The following is a 16,761-nucleotide window of genomic DNA, read 5'->3' on the forward strand; positions in this document are numbered from 1 at the left end:
TGTAGCTGTTTCTCATATTCACCAGCAAAGTTTATCAAATTCAAAATGGTAAAATACCAATAGTTGTAAAAGCTGCTAATCAGCCATGTGCACTTTTGTTTTCATTTTTGAGATGTGGATGCTCCTGTCTAGGCCAGCATTTCTTGCTTATCTCTGAGAACGTGGTGATCAGTGCCGCCTTAAACTGCTCCAGTCTATGTTACATAAAATCACCCATCACAATGGTGATAGAAAGAGTTTTCTAGGATTTTGACCAGGTGAAGACACACAATTGTGACTTAAAACTATATCACTGCATGATTTGGATGGTGACTTGCAGCTAATGATATTCCCATGCATCATCTGCCCTTTCCTTGCAGGTGGTTGAGATTGTGTTTGAAAAGCTCTGCTGGAGGAGCATAGGTGAATTATTGTAGTGCATCCTGTATGTGTAACCCAGTTGTCACAGTTTGAAGGAAGGACTGATGAAAGTAGTGAATGGAGTGCCAATCAATGGACTGTTTTGTATTGAATGGTATTGAGCTATTGTTGAAGCTGCTGTTATTTAGAAAACTGGAGAGATTCTGTCATATTCCTGGCTTAGACCTAGAATATGGTACAAAGGTTTTGTGGAGTCAAAAGATGAGTTACTTCCCAGTCTTTGATCTGCTCTTAAAGCCTAATATTTATATGGCTACAGCAAACTGGGCTAGTATGAGAAATTTTAACAAGACTTGCGATGGAAGTTGATGGTGTTGATCAGCTACTAATTTTACACAATTATTGATTTCAACTGAAACTAAAATTGGCATATACCTCAGGGACATAATCTGGCACGTCAATTTATCGCATAAGAATTTGGTTAAAATGGTTTTTAAGGTGTTCAGGAGAGGGGAGGAACAGAATTGAACAAAGTTGGCAATTTTGTTCTCTTCTGTGTTTTGACGGTGTTGGTAATTTTGCATATCCATAGCAACCAAACAATATGAGCTTCTGCAGTCAGGTTTTCCTTTGACTATTGCTGAAGTGCTAGTTGTTACAATAGATCCAACTATTGAGCCTGAAAAAGAAGTCTTGAAACTTGCTGCCCATGTCACATTCATAAAGAGAAACAAATCCAGGAAGACATTATAATGCATTAAAGACATTAAATCCTATCTTTAAAGCTTATAAAACCCTTACCCTGAGTACCATTGATCAATGTTTACTTGTGACAAAGAGAGAGACAGCAAATAATCTGATACAACCTTTTTTTTATTAATATTGCTATCTTTAAGTCGAAAATCATCTATCTCAATACTTAGAACTTGCAATGACAACAATGGTGAAATACTCAGCACTCATCATCATTCCTCGGAAATTAACAGCCGTTGAGCAGTTAAACATGGAAATTCAGAAGTCACACTCAGTGACTCCTTGTTCCTCAGTGAACAACTTGCAGATTAAACTCAGTTGGAAATTTACCGTTCTGATCATTCCGAAGAAAGGTCACTGGAGCCAAAACGTTAACTCTCCACAGATACTGCCTGACTTGCTTGAGTTTTTCCAGCAATTTCTGATTTTATTTTTGAATTGCAAATGACTGAGATTTGCTTAAATTTCATTTCTTATTAGCATCTCTGTAAAAAACTTGAAAAATATTATTTATTTTGGTGTACAAGGTGTAATTGGGTTTTAAAGTTTATTAAGTCATCATTATTCTCTCTTAAATCTGTTACATTTCTCCATTATGTTAAAGTTACATACATTGTCAAAATTTTAGAAGTCTGTTTATCATATTTTAACATCTTCTCTAATCCAGTGTGCACCTCCCAATCTTTTTTCATTCTTGAATGAAAATGATCGACTTTCATTCGAGATTTTCATTCCTGGCCTGCTGTCTGTGAGAATTAGAGTCAGAGTCATAGAGGTGTACAGCATGGAAATAGACCCTTCGGTCCAACCCGTGCATGCCACCAGAAATCCCAACCCAATCTAATCCTACCTGCCAGCACCAGGCCCATATCCCTCCAAACCCTGCCTATTCATATACCCATCCAAATGCCTTTTAAATGTTGCAATTGTACCAGCCTCCACCACTTCCTCTGGCAGCCCATTCCATACACGTACCACCCTCTGTGTGGGAAAGTTGCCCCTTATGTCTCTTTTATATCTTTCCCCTCTCACCCTAAACCTATGCCCTCTAGTTCTATTCATCCTATCCATGCCCCTCATGATTTTATAAACCTATAAGGTCAGCCCTCAACCTCTGATGCTCCAGGGAAAACAGCCCCAGCCTGTTCAGCCTCTCCCTATAGCTCAGATCCTGCAACCCTAGCAGGATCCTTGTAAAGGATTTACATCCTTGTAAATCTTTTCTGAAGCCTTTCAAGTTTCACAACATCTTTTCGATAGGAAGGAGACCAGAATTGCACGCAATATTCCAACAGTGGCCTAACCAATGTCCTGTACAGCTGCAACATGACCTCCCAATTCCTGTACTCAATACTCTGACCAAGAAAAGAAAGCATACCAAATGCCTTCTTCACTATCCTATCTACCTGAGACTTCACTTTCAAGGAGCTGTGAACCTGTACTCCAAGGTCTCTTTGTTCAGCAACACACCCTAGGACTTTACCATTAAGTGTATAAGTCCTGCTAAGATTTGCTTGCCCAAAACGCAGCACCTCGCATTTATCTGAATTAAAATCCATCTGCCACTTCTCAGCCCATTGCCCATCTGGTCAAGATCCTGTTGTAATCTGAGGTAACCCTCTTCGCTGTCCACAACACCTCCAATTTTGGTGTCATCTGCAAACTTACTAACTGTATCTCTTATGCTCACATCCAAATCATTTATATAAATGACAAAAAGTAGAGGTTCCAGCACCGATCCTTGTAGCACTCCACAGGTCACAGGCCTCCAGTCTGAAAAACAACCCTCTACCACCACCCGCTGTCTTCTACCATTGAGCCAGTTCTGTATCCAAATGGCTAGTTCTCCCTGTATTTCGTGAGATCTAATCTTGCTAACCAGTCTCCCATGGGGAACCTTGTCGAACGCCTTACTGAAGTCCATATAGATCACATCTACCTCTCTGCCCTCATCAATCCCCTTTGTTACTTCCTCAAAAAAACTCAATCAACTTTGTGAGACATGATTTCCCATGCACAGAGCCATGTTGACTATCCCTAATCAGTCCTTGCCTTTCCAAATACTTGTACATCCTGTCCCTCAGGATTCCCTCCAACAACTTGCCCACCACCGATGTCAGGCTCACCGGTCTATAGTTCCCTTGCTTGTCCTTACCACCCTACTTAAACAGTGGCACCTCGTTTGCAAACTTCCAGTCTTCCGGTATCTCACCTGTGATTATCAATGATACAAATATCTCATCAAGAGGCCCAGTAATCACTTCTCTAGCTTCCCACAGAGTTCTCGGGTACACCTGATCAGGTCCTGGGGATTTAACCACCTTTATGCGTTTCAAGACATCCAGCACTTCCTCCTCTGTAATGTGGACATTTTGCAAGTGTCACCATCTATTTCCCACAGTCTATATCTTCCATATCCTTTTCCACAGTAAATACTGATGCAAAGTACTCGTTTAGTTTCTCCCCCATTTTCTGCAGCTTCACACAAAGGCCGCCTTGCTGATCTTTGAGGGGCCCTATTCTCTCCCTAGTTACCTTTTTATCCTTAATGTATTTGTAAAAAACCTTTGGATTCTCCTTAACTCTATTTGCCAAAACTATCTCATGTCCCCTTTTTGCCCTCCTGATTTCCCTCTTAAGTAAACTCCTGCTGCCTTTATACTCTTTTAAGGATTCACTTGATCTATCCTGTCTATACCTTACATATGCTTCCTTCTTTTTCTTAACCAAACCCTCGATTTCTTTAGTCATCCAGCATTCCCTATACCTACCAGCCTTTCCTTTCATCCTAACAGTAATATACTTTCTCTGGATTCTCGTTATCTCATTCCTGAAGGCTTCCCATTTTCCAGCCGTCCCTTTACCTGTGAACATCTGCCCCCAATCAGCTTTTGAAAGTTCTTGCCTAATACCATCAAAATTAGCCTTTCTGCAATTTAGAACTTCAACTTTTAGATCTGGTCTACCCTTTTCCATCACTATTTTAAATCTAATGGAATTATGGTCGCTGGCCCCAAAGTGCTCCCCTACTGACACCTCAGTCACCTGCCCTGCCTTATTTCCCAAGAGTAGGTCAAGACCCTTTGAGGATATCACTGTTTCAGGATGCAGAAAAATCATCCAGAATTAAACTAAACTTGAGAATGGTGCAATCCACACAGACCTTGCTGGATATTTGTGGGCAGATTTCTTCAAAATTGGTGATGGGTGCTGCCATTTTGTATCTAATTCCAAAATTCAAAACAATTAGTAGCATATTACATGATCAGACCCTTTTTCCATTATATAATTCTGAGGATTTTTGCTGCATTAGAGCAGAAAAGTCAGAGTTAATGCTGCACAGCCATCTCTTTTGCTTGAGATATGAATAATTGGATTTGGGAATTCTGATTGTAAAATGGCGCATGCCAGTATTTTCACTACTGTAGACCCCTGTACAGATAGATGTGGCTGTGGTGAGGTGTTAAACAGTTGTCTGATACGATGTATAATATTCAGTGTCATTTCTCTTACAGTGCTGGTGTTGGAAGAACAGGCACATACATTGTAATAGACAGCATGCTGCAACAAATCAAGCACAAAGGCATTGTTAATGTGCTGGGATTTCTCAAACACATCAGAACACAAAGGAACTATTTAGTACAAACAGAGGTAAGAAGCAATCTAAATATTGGAAGAAGTCATCACTATTTTAGGTGTTTTATTCTCTTAGAATAAATGCTTGAAACCAACTATTTTGGGATTGACCTCTTTTCATGAGGAATGTTTGTCCTTGCCATTTAGAAAACAAAAACTGCTATTATAATGAAGGAATGCCAAATGTTCTTTTTCAGTGCAACTATGAATTGTTAGAATACATTGTATCACACTAGAAAGAAAAAGTAGCAGTTCAAGAGGATCTGATGAATGCTGTAAAAATATACTGTAAACAGCCAACTAAAAAACTTGATTTGAAGACAGACAAAGCTCTAAAAGAGTACAAAGAGAGCAGAAAAGAGCTCCAGGGCCATAAAATGTCTTTGGTAAATAGGATTAGGGAAAATCTCTAGGCACTCGATATATTTAGAAGGAGCAAGAGGATAGTTAGGGAAACAATAGGTCCACTCAAGGACAAAACAGGGAATTTAGGCATGGAACCAGAGCAAGTGGGTGAGGTCCTTAATGAATACTTTGCATCAATATTGGACATAGTGGATGTTAAGTCTCAAGAAGGGTATGTTGATGTTCTGGGCCAAGTCAGTATAAAAATGGAGGAGGAGGGTGGGTTTGTTGTATTAAAAAGCATTAAGGTAGACGAGTCCCTAGGATCTGATGAGACCTATCCCAGAATGCTGGAGGAGGCAAGTGAGGGAATTGCTGGGGCCTTATATGAAATCCTTACAGTCTCTTTAGTCACAGGAGAGCTCCCAGAGGATTTGAGAATAGCCAGTGTTGCTCCTTTTATTTAACAGGGACAGCAGGGATAATCCAGGGAATTATAGGCAGGTAAACCTTATGACAATGGTAGGGGAAATTATTGGACAAGATTTTAAGGTTAAGATTTACTCACATTTGGAAAAGTATGGACTTATTAGCAATCGGCAGCATGGTTTTGTGTGAGGAAGGTTGTGTCTCACAAACTTGATTTTTTAGAGGAACTGACAAAGAACACCAAGATGATTATTTTGGAGTACGTTGGGGCCTTGAGCAGATTGGCCAATGGGCCAATGAGTAGCCGATGAAGTTTAATTTAGATAAATGTAAGGTGTTGTATTTTGCTAAGTCAAATCAATGGTGGGTCCCTAGGGAGTGTTGCCAAACAGAGAGACCTAGGGATGCAGGTGCATAGTTCCTTGAAAGTGGAGTCACAGGTAGACAGGGTGGTGAATTTGGCATGCTTGCCTCCATTGATCAGAGGGTTTGGAGGGAGAGGATGAACAGCTTGGACCTGCTACCCCTGGAGTGTTGGAGGCTATTCGGTGGCCTTATAGAGGTTTATAAAATCATGAGGGGCTTGGAAGAGCCAAGTTCATTTCCCAGGGTATGGGGGATCAAAACTAGGTTTAGGGCGAGAAGGAAAAAAATATAAAAGGAACTGAGGGGTAATTTTTTTCACACAGAAGATAATATATATTTGGAATGAGATGCCAGAGGAAATGGAGGAGGTGGGTACAATTGCAACATTTAAAAAACATCTAGGTGGGTACACGAATAGGAAGAGTTTAGAGGGACATGGGCCAAGTGCTGGCAAATTGGACTATGTCGGTTTGGGCTGTCTAGTTGGCATGGATGAGTTGGACCGAAGGGTCTGTTTCGATGCTGTATGACTCTATGACTTTGATTGATGAAGGCAGTGGATAGATGTCGATATGGACTTTAGCAAGGCCTTTTACAAGATCCCTAATGGCAGGCTGATACAAAAGATGAAGTCATATGGGATCTGTGATGAGCTGGTAAGAAAGATACAGAACTGGCTTAGTTGTAGAGACAGAGAGTAGTGACGTTTTTCTGACCAGAGATATGCATATATATATAAATGATTTGGAGGAGAATGTATGTGGCCTGATTAGTAAGTTTGCAGGTGACACAAAGATTGGGAAGTGAGGAAGATTGCGAGAAGACACAGTAGGATATGCATAAGCTGGAAACTTGGGCGGAGAATTGGCAAATGGAGTTTAATCTAGGCAAATGGAGTTTAATCCAGCCAAATCTGAAGTGATGCATTTTGGAAGATGTAATGCAGGAAGGAAGTATACAGTAAATGTCAGAACTCTTAGTAACATCAACATACCGAGGCATCTAGGCACGTAGGTCCACAGTTCCCTGAAAGTGGCCACACAATGGGTAAGGTGGTCAAGAAGGTAAGTGACATGCTTGCCTTCATCACTCAGAGAACACAGTATAAAATTTTCCAGGTCATTTTGTAGCTATATAGAACTTTAGTTGGGCCACATTTGTAATATTGTGGACAGTTTTGGTTGCCACACTACCAGAAGGATATGGAAGTTTTGGAGAGGGTACAGAAACAATTAACCAGAATGTTGCCGGGTTTGGAGGGTATTGGCTCTGAGGAGAGACTGGACAAACTTTTGGTTTGTTTTCACTGGATCATCCAAGGATGAGGGGTGACCTGATAGAAGTTTACAAAATTATGAGAGGCATGACAGAATGGATAGTCAGAGACGTTTTTGTTCCCAGGGTAGAAATGTTGATTACTAAGGGACGTGGTTTTAAGTTAAATGGGTAAGTTTAAAGGAGATGGGAGAGGCAAGATTTTTTACACAGAGAATGGGAAGTGTAAGAATGTGCTGCCAGAAGAAGTGGTGGAAGCAGATGCAATAGCAACGGTTAAGAGGCCTATATGCATAGGCAGGGAATAGACAGATAAACTCAATTTCTTGGGTGAAGTCTATACTTCACAAATGCCAAAGATAAATCATGATTTGGCATTGCTTGTTGCCCCATAAGTTCTGTAAGAACACTTATTAAAATTCAAGAGAGGAATATGAAAATTAAAAATACAGACAGAAGCTGAATAACTAGTTGAGAAACAGTGTCAAACTGAAGTATAAAGGCTGTTTGTTCCATAATGCAATTTGAACTGCAACAGCAGATTGAAAGACCTGCCTTCGACAGTTTCTACTATGAAACAAACTGAGAGTTGAAGTGAGCCAGAGACTGAAAGGACTCTGGCCAACACTAGAGGGTGCACAATCTAATAATCTGTTAGGTTATCGGGGAAATGGGTTCAGGAGATGAACAAACATCTGGAGGCTGGAGTAATGAAAGAATAATAAATTTAAAGTCATAGAGTTATAAAAGCAGAAACAGACCCTTTGCTCCAACCATCCCATGCCGAACATAATCCCAAATTAAACAAGTCTCACACTACCCGCTCCTGACCCATATTGCTCCATACCTTTCCTATTCACGTATCTATTCAAATGTCTTTTAAACTTTGTAATTGTACCCGCATCCACCACTTCCTCAGGAAGTTAATTTCACACACAATTTGATTGAAAGATGGCAACAGCTTTTGGCTGAAAAAAAGCCTTGTTACAAACTTGTGCATGTAACATTGTGAAGCTTGCCTTCAACATTTGGAACCACCTTAAACTTCCCTCTTAGAAACAAAATATGTATGGGAACAAGGCATTTTTAATTCTTGTACTAGTGCTTCTTACTTAGCTGCTAAGCTGTTCTTACTGAATGGGGAGAAAGTGAGAACTGTTCTTACACAATGTCTAAATCAACATCACTAATATGTTTTGGTCCATGCATGGTATGCTTGACTGGAACTATTTATGCAATCTCATGTCAATAGGAGCAGTACATCTTCATTCATGATGTCCTGGTGGAGGCCATCTTTAATAAGGATACAGAAGTCCCTGCCAATCATTTATATGCCTATGTCAATGCTCTTCTGACACCGGGGGCCTCCGGGAAAACTAATCTAGAGAAGCAATTCAAGGTAAAGATATTAAAATGTCATTTCACTGTTATTGATTTTGAGCATTTTATTATGATGTTCAGTGGGAGTAAGATGTTAGCATTGTCTGAGTTATTTTGGATGATCAAATATGACCCCCTTCCCTTGTCATTGTCTGAGATGGAGTCCACTTTTCTAATGTCAGTGCTCTAGCATTATTGTTCTGAACTCTGAGTTTACCATCACTTCAGGATTTCAGTATAAAAATCACAGCTGACTCTCCAGTGCTGCATTGTTGCTACTCTATCAGATATGACACCTTCCAGATGAGACACGAAACTGAGTGAGTTATTGTGTGGATGTAAAACAATGTCATTATTTTGAAGAGCGATGGGGAGTTATTTTCTCTCCTGGCTATTATTTTGTTCCTCAATCAACACCACAATAACAGATTGACTGGTCATTGGTTTTTTTGTCAGCTTTTCCTGTGTACAAATTGACTGCTGCATTTGGAAATTACTGGAACCATCTAAATAAGGTAAGAACGTTTGCATTTATATAGCACCTTTTCACAAATACTGGATGCATTGATGTGCTTTATAGCCAAGGAAGTACTTTTGAGATGTATTCACTGCTGTATTTTCCAAATTCAGCAGTGACTACAATGCAAAAATACTTCCTTGGCGAGAAAGTACATCAATGCATCCAGTATTTGTGAAAAGGTGCTATATATATGCAAAAGTTCTTACCATATTTAGATGTTTCCTGGGAAAGCATCAGCAACAAATTTAATTGATGTTGCCACCCATCTCTGTCTCACCCCAACACCCTCAATTACTATCTCACGCATTGCCCAAAACCCAGACCGTAGAAACACTGATAGTTAAAAATGACCAGTTCACCAACAGAAGTCAGATTGCAGTATTCTTATGGAGCTGCTCCAACCTTCAATGGAAGTCTGTGGTCATGAATAATTGTACATTATTAACTTTTGAATTATATGCATAATCTGAATGGAATGCTTTAATAAAAGTTTTTAATAGACAAATGGAGACTTTTGTTTTAAAATGTTGTTGCAAAGGAAAGACTAAAAAGCTGCAATATAATCAAAACAACGCTGCAAACGCTCTGCAGGTTGAACAGTGTCTGCAGCGAGAGAGAAACCTTGTCCCCTTGATGTTTTTCCCAAAAGTGAAACATGTTGCAACCCCCAATGATTTATCAGGAGGAACAGAATCAGTAAAAGTGGGACAAGGAGAGAAAACAAAGACGAGTTAGTAACAAATGATAATGGTGTACCAGAATGAGGCAATGCTTAGACAAATAAAAAGGCCACCCTGAACCCAGAGGAGCTGTACTTGGTCACAACAGAATAGCAGAGATCACTAGGAAGCGTGGGAAATTTGGCAAACCCACAAGACTGTGGAGTGTGGTGGATGAAAAAGGCAAGTGAAAGGACGCTTGGTAAAAATCATCTCGTTGGCTGTGTACTTTCAGGGAATTCCCACCTCCCAAGAACCTGTCCACACCTTCCCACATTCTTGCAGTCATCTAAAATTTCCAGCATCAAATGTCCATGAGAAAATGGATATTATGGTTAAGGGCTGAAGTGGCTTTTTCTCATGGGAAAGATCAATCCGTATTCAGGCTAGAGGACGATAACATACCTAGTGGAAAGATCAGATGTAGTTCCAAATCAATTTGCATTGAGCTCTATTGCAATGGTTTAGGGTACGTTGTGTAGTAAATACTCTGTCACAAGCAGCGAGTATAGGAAATTATGAAACAGTACAAATAAATTATTGTCTGTCATGAATTGTGTGTTTGTGACCTGAGAGTGTAGTTTCTGAGTTGAGGTGTCTGTTTAATCATGGTGGAAGAAAATTGTTGAAGATGCATGTGGACATTCTGTGTTGTGGGTTAGCATATTTTAGTAGACAGAAGCATCTTAAAATTAAACAAATCCGAATTTCCAGAATAAAGTTTGAGGCCAGAGTATTGGTAGTTAAGATCAAGGAGCTAATTATAGAATCCAAGGCTCAATATCAGAATCCGAGTTCACTGTTTAAACATAAATGGAGTTCAAATTCACAGACATTTTATATTTATATTTAGAGTATTAATTATCTTTTAACCCTCAATTTTTGTTTATTTCTGTCAACAGTTGGTGAGCCAGCCTCACGCTAAGCAGTGTGATTACTCTGCAGCACTGAAGCAATGCAACAGAGACAAGAACAGAAATTCCTCTATCATTCCCGGTAGGTTTGAAGGTCGAGTTATTGAAAGAATTTCAGTTTTTAATTTGAAAGCTTTATTTTTGGTTTAAACAAATATTTAAGAAGGTTTGCCAGTGTCATGCCACAGTGCTGGGAATACTGAACGTTTACAGACTTTATGACATTCTGTGATGATAGTGGTCGGACATTCAGATTTAAGTGTGTGGCTGACAGGAAGACTTCAGGGTATTCCACCAATAATTTTAAGTATCACCTGCAAACGTAGGAAGGCACATATGGTATGATAACATTTCACTCACAGTTTTGTACCAAGTCCACTTGCCTTCATGTAAACATTCAAATTCACTGAGAAGAATACACTATTGCTGTGTTTGTCTTTTCATACAGAACACTACTAGAGGGGTGTAATTGATTTAGCATGAAAAGCACCTGAATCTTATCCATTCAAAAACTAGTCATTTGGCAGCTCTGATTAGGGGCAACCCATTATAATGTGAACTGAAAACAGCTTTCTTGTCATGCACATATCTTGTCTCAGCAGCTACGAACCAGGATTGAGTTTCCTGGCAACTCTTCCCTTTTTTCCTCAAGATATTTTCCTTCATCTGGAGCAGTGCTTGGCTTTATTCGTACCTATTTGTTCTCAGTTTATATATAATTGTGAGTGGCCTTGGAACACAGTGGCTTGGTGGAAATATGTAAATCATTTTTGTTTCATTTTTGTGATATGGTCTATTGCAAACTTTTGTTGCCTGTCCCTCATAGCCCTGAGGGGGGGATAGTGAACTGCCTTTGAGTTGTGCTTTGACATGGCTGGGGCACTTTAGAAAGCAATTAAGAGCCTACTGTATTATTGTGAGAATGGAATCCCATCTATGGCAGGCATGTTGGCACAGCAAATGTCCTGCCAAGGGCACCAGTCAGCCATTGAGTTTCTCTGACAATTTGCTGAAATTTTTAATGATATTGGCTATTTTACTTTATAAAACTGCACTCAAATTTACAAATTGTCATGACAGAATTTAAAATTACATTCTTCAGATTTTTAAAGTTATTATTATTTGTTCATTGGATGTGCATGTCACCTCTTGAGCCAGTGTTAATTGACCATCCCTAGTTGCTCTGGAGAAGCTGGTGTTGATCATTCTTCTTGAACTACTGCAGTGTTGTTGGTCTAGGTAGACCACAATGCCATTAGGGAGGGAGTTATGTCTCTCAATTTGTTAGTTGCTAGCCTAGTAACATTACATCTGGTTATGAAGCAGGAACTAGATAATTGAGGTAAAACTTAACAATTTGTTTTAAATTACTGAGTAGGAATCCTTTTAAAGTTTTTGAAAAATCTTCAAACATCATCTATGGCAAGAAAGATTTAAATAATTTATTATCATTCCAACTGCCTAATCAGCATTGCAAAATATTTCCTGAGATGACAGAAAGAAATTGAACTTTGTAAACCTTGATCCAACAGGAGGGGGATGGGCTATACAAAAAGGTGTTTATTTAAATACTTCAAAAACTGGTAGAAGGGAAACAGATTAATTAGGATAACAATTTTAGGATATGAATAGTTAAAATTATTACCCAATCTAAGTAATTTAATGTCAGATCTTAATTTTTTGGGTGCAAAGTGATGCTTTTATGTAAAAATGCATCATACTCAGAGGGAAACATCCTGACTTTTCTCATTCATCCCCTTGTGTCGGGAAATGCAAATTGCAGAAAGACCTATTGTCATAGTTTCTCAGGTCCATCATGGTACCATAGTGCTGTATTGCAGGCATCCCCTTCCTGTGAGAATTCTGGAACCCTGAACTTTGTGAGAGCTGGTCAGCTGCACTGCCAATATCTACTGTAACCTGTAGGTGAAAGTAAGTGGGTTTTTTTTTCATTCTAGTGGAGAGATCAAGAGTTGGACTATCAACCTCAGCTGCAGAGGGCTCTGATTACATCAACGCTTCTTACATTTCGGTAAGCATGTTAAAAACAGTCTGTGCAGGTTTACATCATGGTCGGACAATGCTGCGGGTTGTGACTGAAGGTTTTCATTAATGTGTGGACTCCTTATGGTTAGGCAAAAATATGAACCATTCACAAAATGCAAGCTTTTCACTTCCCAAAGCTTAAAAGTTTGGAAGATTCACCACTGCTTTTTAATCTTCCTTGTGCTAAAGGAATTCTTGTAGTAATCAGGAAACAGCGATTATGAGTCTTTTAGATGTTTTAGGTCATTTAAGATGTTTAAGGAAGTGGAATTGAGCAGACATTTGAGACCAGTAAATGCTTCACTGGACTGAAATAAGCTCACAGATCACAGCTTAGATATCTTTGAGTGACACCACTAGTTGCTCCTCGTGCTTTTCAAGCAAGTACTACTTGTGCTGCCAGACTTGGAATTCCATGAGAGAGAAAGAGAGAGAGAGAAAGAAATGACTTGACTCAATGTGTGTATTGCAAGTTAAATCTGAGGTTTGAAATCTGAGGCCAGATCCTATTTATCAATTAATTTATGGTTACGCTCATCCTTTCTCCTCCCTCTTTATTATGTCTCTGTGGCTCAAGTTGTCTGCTGTGGGTCAGAATCCCTACTTTGGACCCAGATCAGATTAAAAATGCCCACGTACCTTTTGCAGAAGTTTCCTGGGTGAACCTCTGGGCCAGGTGTCTTCCCAGTAGTAGCAGCACAGTCCAAACACAGTCCAAAGCGGGAGCAGAGGTGGAACAGAATCAGTCATATACCTGCTTCTTCAGTAGTGGGTGCCATATTCTGTAGTTTGAAGGATCAAAGCCACTTTGACAGCTATTGTGACAAGGTTAATTAAAGTAAATGGGACAAAGAGCAGGGCAGCAGCCAGTTAAAGAAATACTTTTGGAATATAGTCACTGTTGTGAGGTAGGAAATGCAAAATCCAATTTGTACACTGGAAGCTGACACAGCAGCAATGGGATACTATCTAAACAATTTGCTGTGGCGACGTTAATTGAGGGGTAAATATTGCTCAGGACACTGGAGAGAATTTCCCTGGTCTACTTTGTAGTATTTCTACAGGATCTCTTACATCAAACTGACAGGGCAGATGGGCCCTCTGTACAAGGTCTTATTTGAAATGATGGCACCTCCAGCACTGCAGCACTCCCTCAGTACTGAACTAGAGTCTCAACCTTGATTTTGAGCCAAACCTTTGCACTAAATGTTGCTGAAATGCATAACTGTCATCTGTTTGGAGGTTCACTTGTACCAGAACTGGATTTGCTTTTCTCATTTTGTTTGTTTTTGTAATTTTGAATGTGCTGATAAATGATACAAGCATAACCTGATGAATTTGTATTATGGAGATTATCATTCTTGTACATTTGTACTTTGCTTTGTATTTAATCCCAGGGATTTCATCAAAGTAATGAATTCATTATAACTCAACACCCACTGCCACATACCACAAAGGACTTTTGGAAAATGATATGGGACTACAATTCTCAAATTATTGTCATGCTGTCAGATAATCAAGTGCTGGTATGGAATCTTATTTCATTTTTAAACTGGCTCATTTTAATTTGAAATTTTGTGCATCAACCCATAAATGTTTCTGCCAGCAGCTTTAGCGAGAAGGATTGGAAGAATCCTTAATGCAGAGAAAAGCTACTTCTATTAGCTGGAGCCAAATTCCGCAATGTAAAAGTTGCATTTGAAATCTCAGATATAAATCTGTCACAATCCAATCTAAACATGTGCAAGCAATGTTTCTGAATGATTCACAGTACCGTCCTTTACTGATATACTCCAAAACACATTAGAGTGCAGCTAATAAGAATTCAGTGGCAGTACATTGCCATGATTTGGAGACGCTGGTGTTGGACTGGGGTATACAAAGTTAAAACTCACACAACACAAGGTTATGGTCCAACCCCACAAATTTATATGTATATGTGTTCATGTGTGTGTGTGTGTGTTTGTGGGGGTGTATGAGTGTTTGTGAGAGAGAGTGTGTGTATGTGAGTGTAAAGGGGTATAAGTCTGTGAGAGGGTGTGTGTGGGAATGTATGTGTGAGCGAATGAGAGAGGGTCTGTGTGTGTGTGTGTCGTGCAATGGGATCACCTGTGGTGTGACATGAACCTAAGGTCCCGGTTGAGGCCATCTTCATGGGGATCGATGAAGATGACCTCAACCGGGACCTTAGGTTCATGTCACACTACAGGTGACCCCATTGCGCTATACACACAGACAGACAGACACACACAGACACTCCTATACACACACACACACGCACATGCACATACACACATATAAGTTTGTGGGGTGAATTTGTACTTGCAGAATTACATTTTACTTTGCTCAAAAACTGCATGAATCCATGTTAGATTATGTAAATTCACCTTTTATATTAGAATCAGTCTGACCAATGTGGCACAGACAGCATCACAGGGTGGCTCCCACCTTCAATATATTATCTGGGCCGACATGACACCAATTGTTAAAGTTCACTTGAGAATGTAACTTTTTTTAAAAAAGTTTTGCGATTTACATATGAAAGAACTGAAACCACCATGGTCATTCTAAAAGATGAGAGACTTAACAAACAATCCAGGGTATTTTTCAATGTATAATTTCAGTTATATCACACTGTAAACTTTTGCATTGAACTTTGGACTCAATGAGAAGACAGCTCAGAAACAGACAACAAAAAAACCTTCCTCTGTTTGCACACATTCTGGTATTGTACCACACCAGGTTATAGTCCAACAGGTTTATTTGGAAGTGCTTTCGGAGCGCTGCTCCTTCATCAGGTGGTTGTGGAGAATAAGATTGTAAGACATAGAATTTATAGCAAAACAATGTCTAGCTCACCCAGTTGGATCTTTGACAGAAGAACTGTGGAAACAAGGTTTCTATGGTACTTTGGCTCTTCCACTGAGGTTACATAGGAAATTAAGAATATATTGGATGATGACCAGAAATTCTGGAGTCATGATTACAGGTTGCAGAGGGACTTCGATAAACTGCAGAATTGGGCTGAGAGGTGACAAATAGAGTTCAATGCAGCTTAATGTGAGGTGATGCACCTTGGGAAGGATAACAGGAAGGCAGAGTACTGGGCCAATGGAAAGATTATTGGTAGTGTGGATGTGCAGAGGGATCTTGGAGTCCATATGCATAGATCCCTGAAAGTTGCCAGGTGGATAGTGCTGTGAAGAAGGCATACGGTGTGTTAGGTTTCATTGGTAGAGGGATTGAGTTTCCGGAACCACAACATCATGCTGCAACTTTACAAAATGCTGGTGTGGCCACACTTAGAGTATTGTGTACAGTTCTGGTCCCCATATTTCAGGAAGGATGTGGAAGCATTAGAAAAGGTGCAGAGGAGATTTACCAGGATGTTCCCTGGTTTGAAGGGAAGGTCTTCTGAGGAAAGGCAGAGAGACTTGGGTCTGTTCTCATTGGAAAGAAGAAGGCTAAGGGGGGATTTGATAGAGACATACAAGATGATCAGAGGATTAGATAGGGAAGACAGTGAAAGTCTCTTTCCTAGGATGATGACGTCAGCTTGTACGAGAGGGCATAACTACAAATTGAGGGGTGATAGATTTAAGACAGATATCAGAGGAATGTTCTTTACGCAGAGAGTGGTAAGGGCGTGGAATGCTGCATCTGCTAATGTAGTCAACTCAGCCACATTAGAGAGATTTAAACAATCCTTAGATAAACACATGGATGATTTTGGGGACAGTGTAGGGGGACGAGCAGAGAATAGTTCACAGGTCGGTGCAACATCGAGGGCTGAAGGGCCTGTTCTGCGCTGTATAGTTCTATGTTCTATGATCTATGTTCTATGATGTTGGCTCAGGGATAAAGTAGTAGACAGGACATCAGTAAGAATACCACTGTTCCTCTTCAAAAAAGTTTTTTTTTTGCAGGCTGTTGAGAAGGCAGACTGGGTCTTAATTTGACATCTCATCTGAGAGTAGCACTTTCTCTTCAGCTTCACTTTTTGCACTCAAGTCCCCCA

At 39.8% G+C, this 16,761-nt stretch overlaps 1 protein-coding gene across 3 annotated transcripts in view; it reads left to right on the plus strand.

Moving 5' to 3' along the window:
* The window catches only part of LOC122559541 (receptor-type tyrosine-protein phosphatase zeta), a 265,364-nt gene that overhangs the window by 239,469 nt on the left and 9,134 nt on the right, over window positions 1–16,761 (plus strand). For all 3 annotated transcript variants that reach the window (XM_043709180.2, XM_043709179.2, XM_087997408.1), the window contains 5 exons: window positions 4,629–4,764; window positions 8,417–8,563; window positions 10,686–10,779; window positions 12,656–12,729; window positions 14,141–14,269. In XM_043709180.2, coding sequence (XP_043565115.2) covers window positions 4,629–4,764; window positions 8,417–8,563; window positions 10,686–10,779; window positions 12,656–12,729; window positions 14,141–14,269 — 580 coding nt within the window. The remainder of the gene's footprint in view (window positions 1–4,628; window positions 4,765–8,416; window positions 8,564–10,685; window positions 10,780–12,655; window positions 12,730–14,140; window positions 14,270–16,761) is intronic.

Source organism: Chiloscyllium plagiosum, unplaced genomic scaffold (genome assembly GCF_037043375.1).
Source record: "Chiloscyllium plagiosum isolate Xiang-an unplaced genomic scaffold, Cpla_swu_hap1 HiC_scaffold_19, whole genome shotgun sequence".
NCBI lineage: Eukaryota > Metazoa > Chordata > Chondrichthyes > Orectolobiformes > Hemiscylliidae > Chiloscyllium > Chiloscyllium plagiosum.